The 8,631-nt window shown below is 36.8% G+C and overlaps 2 protein-coding genes across 3 annotated transcripts in view; one reads left to right on the forward strand and one right to left on the reverse strand.

The window, feature by feature from the left end:
• Positions 1 to 1,532: 1,532 nt before the first annotated feature.
• On the reverse strand, positions 1,533 to 5,525 carry LOC111441563 (AP2-like ethylene-responsive transcription factor At2g41710). Its single transcript, XM_023078607.1, has 9 exons — positions 5,175 to 5,525; positions 4,446 to 4,528; positions 4,295 to 4,303; positions 4,101 to 4,189; positions 3,668 to 3,741; positions 3,546 to 3,596; positions 3,109 to 3,170; positions 2,333 to 2,970; positions 1,533 to 1,967 (listed from the first exon to the last, which is right to left on the reverse strand). The coding sequence occupies exons 1-9, from the start codon at positions 5,417 to 5,419 to the stop codon at positions 1,914 to 1,916; spliced, it is 1,305 nt and encodes a 434-aa protein (XP_022934375.1). The 5' UTR covers positions 5,420 to 5,525; the 3' UTR covers positions 1,533 to 1,913.
• Positions 5,526 to 6,840: 1,315 nt separating this feature from the next.
• The window catches only part of LOC111441562 (pentatricopeptide repeat-containing protein At2g41720), a 9,356-nt gene continuing 7,565 nt past the window's right edge, over positions 6,841 to 8,631 (forward strand). For both annotated transcript variants that reach the window (XM_023078605.1, XM_023078606.1), the window contains exons 1-3: positions 6,841 to 7,290; positions 7,459 to 7,631; positions 7,778 to 7,883. In XM_023078605.1, the coding sequence (XP_022934373.1) occupies positions 6,889 to 7,290; positions 7,459 to 7,631; positions 7,778 to 7,883 (681 nt within the window). In that variant the 5' untranslated portion in view covers positions 6,841 to 6,888. The remainder of the gene's footprint in view (positions 7,291 to 7,458; positions 7,632 to 7,777; positions 7,884 to 8,631) is intronic.

An 8,631-nucleotide genomic window follows, 5' to 3' on the forward strand; every position in this document is an offset into this window, starting at 1 on the left:
AAATCCGGCCATTGTCGTGTCCGATTGATTCTAGAGTTCTTTCTTTCGTCTTCAAAATGCATCGTTATGTAGCCGCCAAATTCTTTGCATTTGAAATCAAGTGAGAAACTGCTACTTTCCTCGATTTCTCGGCTAGTATTCGTTTTCCTTATAATCAAGCAAACTGCAAAATCTTTTCATACCTGATCTTCTTTGCTTTGCAGAAGGAAGCTAACTGAAACTGGGTTTGTGTTTGTTCGTCATGAACAGAGTACAGAATGTTCTTTGCCTCTGAATATTATTTATCTTCCGATACATGGATGCCCTCATGTTCAATATTTTTTATTATTATTATTATTATTATTTTGTCTAATAAGTCAAATAAAAAAAAAGTGATTTATATATTTGTTGAGTACATATAAAAATAACGATGAATTTGTTTACATATAAATAAATAAATAATTTATTTATATATTTGTTAAGCGATTGTTATGAAACAAATATATAAATAAAAAAGTAGTATTATGGTCAATATCTCAATAATATTTTTAATTTATATATTTGTTTCATAGAGATCGCTTAATCTTTGAAACGAAAAAATATATATATATACGTTTGTTAATATTTTGTTTATTGTTTTGCGAAGAAAATCAAAATTTTATTTGGTAATCTTGATATATATAGTAATGGACTAGAAGCACATATATAGTAATGGACTAGAAGCTTAAGTTGGGATGACCGAAGATCAATAAGATCAATAGATATGATAGTATTATTATGATCCAGATTAATCGAATGAACTAGAAATTTTAAATCTTGCTCAAATTGTATATTCAAAATGATGGCGGTTCAATTACAAAGTAGTATTAAGAGAAAGTTGTTAAATGAAAATGGAAATAAAATAAAACTTATGACATCAAAAGTTAGTTCCACCGTCAAAAACAAAAAGTCTTTAAAGTTTAAGTGCTCTTCATACTTCACTTCTTGACTAATTATACTAACATTAAGGAATGTACTCCGATAATAATAGAATCTTTTAAAACAATAAAAAAAAAATAATTTGATAACTCAACCCAACCCGAAAATAGAGGGTTGGATTAGGCTGGGTTACGAATTCTATTTGAGTTACTTAGGCCACCAATCCAACCCAACTCGAACTTTTGGAACTTTGTTTTGGTTAACAAAAAAATGCAAGAAGTCTACCAGCATTCAATACAAGAGTCCACCAAATTTAGTACCTAAGAGGTGATTTTTGAAGCAATCCGAGTCTAATCTTTAGGTATAATTTATTTGTAGGTGTAAAAACAAAATACCGTAGCAGAAGTCAGGAAGGCTGAAATCTCATGTAAATCACTGCAGAATATGGATTTGGAGTTTGGAGTTTGGGGTTTGGAGTTTGGAGTCTTACCTTTTCTTCTGAGGGCACAGCAGGACAATGTCATCCAAATTGCAAGCTGCTAGCCACTCCGATCCTTCCAACTATGTTCACCAGATGACTGGGTGCATAACACAGAAATTTGGTTAAAAATGAAAGAATGTCAACACGCGAAATGGGAAACAGCAGCGAGATCTTGATATCGATAACTGGATATATGTATTCAAGAAGTAAATCATATTTATATAACTATAACTTTCAGATAGAGATACATATGCATAATATAAAACAACCAGGACAAAACAAACGGGTGATATTCTAAGACTTGATATTTTTTCCTTTCTTCTTCAACCGTATGGGGTTTCCTTTCGTGATCATCGCTACTACGTTTTAAAGCCTCAGGTGATGGTGAGTATGTATGATGCATTGTGATTTATGTAAAGCTTTATTCCTGAAAGCTTGTTTTCATGTGAGATCCTACAAAATCAGCACAGAAACCCAGTCGAACTGAGTTAAACTCGAACATCATTGTTGGGGTACGCGAGACATTCCTCGAACTTTATTCCTCGGGTTGAAACAAAGTGTATGTTGAAGAGGTTTCCGTTTTTGTAACCTGCATTATGGAACCGAGGGTTATATGAAAGCAATAGCAGCTCTCCACGTCCCTTTGGATATAAAGCAACACAATATGTTTCACTAAAACCATATCATCTTCCAGGTCGCAGACTGAACCATTAACATTTATTATGAGTAAAACTGGAATATCTTTTGAGAATAGATTCCTATAAGCACTTTCAGACAAAGCAATAATCAAATGTTTATTTCCGAAGTCGTCTAAATGTTTTTAGTTTTTTTAGAATTTTCAGAAATTGCCTCTTACTTAAGATGCAACCAAATACCATAAGACTTTATTTCCTTAAAAGTGATTTTCATCCTTCTAATAGTCATCTCAAAAACAACGATAGTGAATATACTAACCTCGGCTGCACGAGAAAGTCCAGTAGGAAGAACAGAAACGAGAGATGTCCAATGAATCGGATCTCCCAGTGGATCAACTGTGTTGTAACTACTAAGAAGAGGTGCAGTTAAGAAAGAAGTCAAGGGGAACATATTTCTCTGAAGTGGCAATCCACCACTTGTTCCGAAAGCAACCCCATATCTCTCGCTGGGATCACCACCATGACTTGTATGTGTTTCAACCACTTTGCCATGATCTATCTTGTTAACAGTGTTTTTATTTTCATTCTCATCATTCTCATTGTTAATTTCCTGTAATTTCAAAGCTTTCTCCTGCAAACTCTTGTAGGCTGCGGAACGTGACAAGATGCTTAAAGCAGAGACCCTGGAAGTAGTCTTCTTTACATCATGTAATGTACCCAAACAGGGCATCTCATATGGCTCCGTAGGACGGGTGGTCTGTCCCAGAGCTTTGAGTTCACTGCCAACTTCTCCAGCACAACTACTATGTTTGTCTTCTTCTGATGACTTTGAGCCAGCACTTGCCGTTCGAGTTTTGTTGGGCCCCCACCATTTAATGTGACTTGTTAAGTCAATCTTCTTTTCAATGCAGAAGCCTGGGACGAACTCACCTTCTGTTGCTTGATCATCTCCAGCACCTTAAGATTACATTGGAGGGTAGGCACTGAGAAATTCTTGTCCACTTTTAAGTATAAACTCAGAAATCAAAGAAATCCAACGAGAGAACTGTCCTTGAACCTAGAGACATGATATAATAATAAGTTAAGACAACTTACCATAGTTTATGCTGTTGATATACTCAGGGCCCGGCACACGACTAAATGAAGGATCCCAACGACTGGTTCATAAATGCATCAACATTAGTTAACACAGATCAACAAAATGCAAGTCACATGAATAGTGATACTATTAATTTATAAGACGACTTCAAGTGTGCATGATGTCCATCAAGAATTCATTTGAAGCCACAACAATAATGTAAATATTATACTCTAAATCAAAATTTCAATGATATAAAGAAAATTTGCAAGTTTAAGTAAAAAAAGAAAATTGAAAAGAAAGAAAATAATAGATGGATTCAAAGAGTTTATTCTACCTCAAAGGACTCTAAAGAAATAGCATCAGTTGCATGTTAGTATATAAGCAATATATTAATTTGCGGAAGCAAAAGTGAATTCAATCAAGAGCATGATAGTGAGGGGAAAAAAAATACCTCGAGAGACCTCGATATTTGGATATTCCCCTGGAGAATCCACTGCTCTTTCTGAAAAGTATATAATTATATGAGTAGCAGCCGATTGTACCATAAAAGATGTTTCAACTGTTTCAACTTACCTCCTTAGGGATGCAAGGTATTCCTCTCTTGAAACATTCTGCATTTCTTCAAGGTCCCTTGAATAATCAGTCACCTGCAAAATGAAGTTCCATTTCTTATTACACAAAGAAAAGTCAAGCAGAACAAAGCATACAAGTTGGATACTGAAAATACTACACTAGATAATAAAATACTTTTTCCAAAACTCTGTAAGGTGGTAATATTCTATAACATCCATATTTAATACACTCGTTCAAAAGCTAGAAAGTGTCGTACAATTTAAATTAGAACTCCAATACTTGTAAGATCAAGGATCAGAAAGAGGAATGCATGCTTCAAAGTATGCATAAAAACAATTTATGAAACACCATGGTCATAAAAGAATCAATTTCTTTTTTTTTTTTTTTCGTTTTTCCTTTTCTTGAAGGAGAAGGTGACTAAATGACATCTCACTGGAAAGTTAATAAGAGTCCCAGGACCCCAATATTTTAACGCAGCCAAATCGTAAGCCCTAGCAGCGGCCTCTTCTTCATCATATGCCCCTGTAGATACGTGTTGTTCATTAATAAGTGTAAAGGGAAAAATAATCTAGTCTCAGTCGATGTTAAAAACAATATAAAGGAAAAGAAATCAGAAGTCTAACTTACCCAGATACACTGGAATGATCAATCATATGCCGTCCATGCACATTTTAAATAAAAGACAAAAGATAAAAATGATGTCAGTACTCCGAAATCACAAGCAAATCAGTGATTGGTTTCACACCAATATTTGTGTGTATGTGAGAGAGAAACAGACCTTGCTTTCCCTTTTTGTTCTGGTTCTGGTTCCATGTACTTTTATCCCAAAGATGAGCTTCATAACGACCAGTCCATCTATGCCTAATATCATCAAACCATTCAATGGCGTTTGTCAGCAGAGAAAAAGGTAAAGATAAAGAACAGGCGTACATCACAAGCAATGTCCGGTAACCAATTCTCGCTAAATAAAAAAATAAGAAAGCACCTTTATGGTTAACCAAACAATTGATCATCTTATGATAATAACGTGTATTGCCCACATCTACTGACTTGATATGGTACCAAATGAGGCAGGCGACTTCAACAGAATGATGATTACGATGAACTCAATAATTAAGGTCCTATATACCACACCTGTAGACAGATCAGTAATGTTCCAAAATTCCCTTTATGTCTAGCTCTACTTAAGATGCAGTTAATCATTAAGCCAATTCAGTAACTCTCTCTTTCACCAACATGAGAATGATCGATTTCAGCTTCTGTTTTCGTGCATAACTAAACGCTTTTCGGAACGAACGAACAGCACATTCTTTACACACTATCAAATTTGGCTGCGAATCGTGAGAAACAATTGTACACTTCTCCAATTAAATTTAGAGAATCTGTAAGCTAATTAAACTCGATCACTTCCAAACAAAAAAGAAAGAAAAACAGAAAAACAGAACTCTTCAATATATCAGAAATCAAACGCTTCACAAGCTCCAAAGCCGTATGATATCAAAATTACCTTGTGACTCCGCGGTATATAGAACTTCTTTTTCCAGCAGCACACGGAGGCATTTTACTGATCCGCTCTTTGGCAGTACAACCTCTCTCTTTCTTCGCTTTCTTCAACCCTCTGTACAGTAAAAGCTGATCATTCGCCATTACAACTTCCGAAGATTCCGCCGCTCCTCCTCCGGCAACAGCAGCAGCAGCACTACAAGAACCTGGTTCGTGTTTGAAGCCAGGATCAGAGGACGAGGAAGCCATGGAAACTGCAATTAAACCCTAGGAGGAAGAATCTCAGCGAAACAAGAAGAGAGAGTTCCAGTGAGAGTGAGAGTGTGTGTGAGGAAAAACTTCGATTTGGAGGATTTTGATTGACCACGGAGGGGGGGGGGCAAAACTACAGTCGGGAGAGAGAGGAGGGATAGTAAATTACGGTTTTGTCCTTGGGAATTTGGAACCATCGCAGGGCACTTCGGCGATGAAAAAAGGGGTTGCAACGGCTAGCGTGGGAAGGAGAATAAATTGGTAAATTCGGGAGTTTGAAAGTAAGCGTGATGATCACGTGATGTCCCAACGCCACTTGTCCGCTGCTGGAAAAGCCAGGTTGCTACATGTCAGAGTAACATGCTGTGTTTGTGGACGTTAATTCCATTATTTTGCCATTATTCAAATTAATATTAAATGCTCTCTTTTTTTTCTTCTTTATTAAATTTTGTTGAAGTACATCCAAATTTAGAAAATATTTTCTATATACCTAATTTCAATAATATTTATCAGTTTTTAATCTATTAAAAAAATTAAAAGATAATTTTTTATGTATATCATTACAATAATACTAATAAACTTTTATTTAAAAGTTATATTAATACTAACCTTTAAAAAAAAAAATTAAAATTTTTATTTTATAATCATTTATTTATACATCAAAGCTTATTCAGATGAGTTGAAGAATGTAACGGCCCAGATCCTACCGCTAGCAGTTATTGTCCTCTTTCCGCTTTCCCTCTCGAGCTTCCCCTCAAGGCTTTAAAATGCGTCTGTCATGAGAAGGTTTTCCACACCCTTATAAATGGTATTTTGTTCTCCTCTCCAACCAATGTGGGACATCACAATCCACTCCCTTTCGATGCCCATCGTCCTTACTAGCAAATTGCCTCGTGACTATCCCCCTTCGAGGGACAGCGAGAAAGCTAGCATTGTACTAAATACAGCACGTCGTCCAATGGACTTTCCCTTGCTTCTCCTCAAGGTTTTAAAAGGCGTCTATTAGGGGAAGGTTTATACACCTTTATAGTGTTTTGTTCTCCTTCCCAAACAATGTGAGACTTTAATACTGTTTCTACACCCTTAGGGGAAGCTCACTAGCAGGTCGATCGGTGTTCTGACTTTAAACTGTTTGTAATGGCCCAAGCTATCACTAGCAGATATTGTCCTATTTGTGCTTTCTCTTCCAACCTTCTCCCTGAGCCTATCGTGATGCTGGCTCACTGTCTCGTGGTTAGCTCTGATACAATTTGTAACAACTGAAGCGCACCATTTAGCCCATATTATCATTTTTGGATTTTTCCTTCCGGACTTCCCACTAAAATTATAATTAAACTATCAAATTATTCAAATAACTGGGTGAGTCATGAAATTGTCCTATATTCTTTAAATTTATTTTTTTTATTTTTAATAAACTTGTCCTCGTCGCGACTGGTTTTAGTTCTCATGCTATCCCTCTCTAATCCATGGCGACGCTGCCACCACACTGCTACCACAGCCCCTCTCACCACCACAAATTTTCATATCCCGCCGATTTGACTGGTCGGAGCGTGGATTCCACTTTTCCTAAAACCCTCATCATTTGCAAGAATTCGAAGAACGAGTCGGCATTCGAAGAGACAAAGCAAGTTTTAGTGGACTACGACAATGGCAAGCATGAAGTTCGGACCCTCGTTAACGGTCTCAGAAAACTCGATATTCCCAGGCGGTACCAGCTTCGAGTTGGGGGCGAACGATTCCAGAAGGACTGGACGGTCACTGAGGTCGTACAGAGGATTCTGAAGCTACAACGCTATGGTGATGTCGAGGCTTTGTTGAATTGTTGGGTTGGACGGTTTGCTCGGAAGAATTATCCTGCTCTTATGAAGGTATCGCCCTTCCACACCGTCTTTTTAACAGCTTATTGTGCAATGATTAAACTCTAATTCTTCGACCGGTTGATTTTACAAGATTGATGTAAGTTAGTGAAACCGTCCTGAATAAGTTCCATTTACGTTATGAAGATTTGAATCAACCGTTCTTTCCTCTTGTGGTAGGAGTTGACTCAAAATGGATCTATTGAACACTGCGTCCAAGTATTTGTTTGGATGAAGAACCAAAAGAATTATTGTGCCCGTAACGATATTTACAATATGATGATAAGGTTGCATACCAGACATAACCGAATAGATCAAGCTCGTGGTTTGTTTTTTGAAATGCAAAAATGGAGGTAGGTCTTAGATTCCCCACGTAATGTTGAAGTATTGAATAATGTTTCTTATGTGATTCTGTGAAAGTATTCTTGGTGCTTTACTTGTTGTGGCGCAATTTTGATCTCTGTTCAAATATTGTTGATTGAACAATATTTCTTATTAGATGCAAACCTGATGCCGAGACCTACAATTCCCTAATCAATGCACATGGTAGAGCAGGCCAATGGCGTTGGGCGATGAATATAATGGAGGACATGCTACGTGCTGCTGTATGTATTTATATACTTCCCTTATGATTTTAGTGTCTCTGACTGACTGTGTGAAACCTTCTTGCCTTTGATTTGTCAAGTGTATATGTATACATATGATGCATCTGTATGCCCATAATTCCTCACCCTTCAATGTTCATCAATATGAAGAACTAGGGATACGAACTTTCAAGATCAACACCTCAGGAACTATAGAGTTTTATACTCGTACCACTATGTTCGGCTCTAGGATTTATACCGAAGTGTGAGTTACTTTTTTGTTTAATTTATTTGGACATCAAGTCCATTCGCTGTCAGCGATGGGCAACCTTTGTAGCTTATTTACATTTGTGCACATTTGGTTCCTTTAGCAGCGCTAATTTTTTTCTTCTTGAATCGATACTTTATTGCCTTTGCCTGCACCTATATCCTTTGCCTGCACCTTTAGGGGGTTTTACCTTTTGGGCTTGGTTGCCTAATTTCTTAGTGAAGTTCAGCCCCTGGCTTCTTTTGGCTGATAGTCCTATCCCTCAATCTTTAAGAGGGAGGGGTGTGAGGAGAGGGGAGGACCCTTTTTGGAGAGGATCAAGGGAGTTGAAGGATTTTTTATTCTGATATTTGCAATGGGAAGCATGCTTCTGCAAATGCAAGGGAGTCAACTCTTTACATATGAAATTTTTTATTGGAAACTTAGAGGACTTGAGGGAGGGGTAAGAGAAGGTTGGTTTAGGAGCTTTTTCTCCAAAAAAAAAAAAAAAAAAAAACCTTT

The sequence above is a fragment of the Cucurbita moschata genome, unplaced genomic scaffold, assembly GCF_002738365.1.
Source record: "Cucurbita moschata cultivar Rifu unplaced genomic scaffold, Cmos_1.0 Cmo_Scf00004, whole genome shotgun sequence".
Taxonomy (NCBI): domain Eukaryota; kingdom Viridiplantae; phylum Streptophyta; class Magnoliopsida; order Cucurbitales; family Cucurbitaceae; genus Cucurbita; species Cucurbita moschata.

Coding starts and splice junctions, on each gene's coding strand:
- LOC111441563 (XM_023078607.1), bottom strand. CDS start 5,419: ATGGCTTCCTCGTCCTCTGATCCTGGCTTCAAACACGAACCAGGTTCT. Junction 4,529..5,174: donor ATATACCGCGGAGTCACAAG/GTAATTTTGATA, acceptor TGATGATATTAG/GCATAGATGGACTGGTCGTT. Junction 3,597..3,667: donor TACCTTGCATCCCTAAGGAG/GTAAGTTGAAAC, acceptor TATACTTTTCAG/AAAGAGCAGTGGATTCTCCA.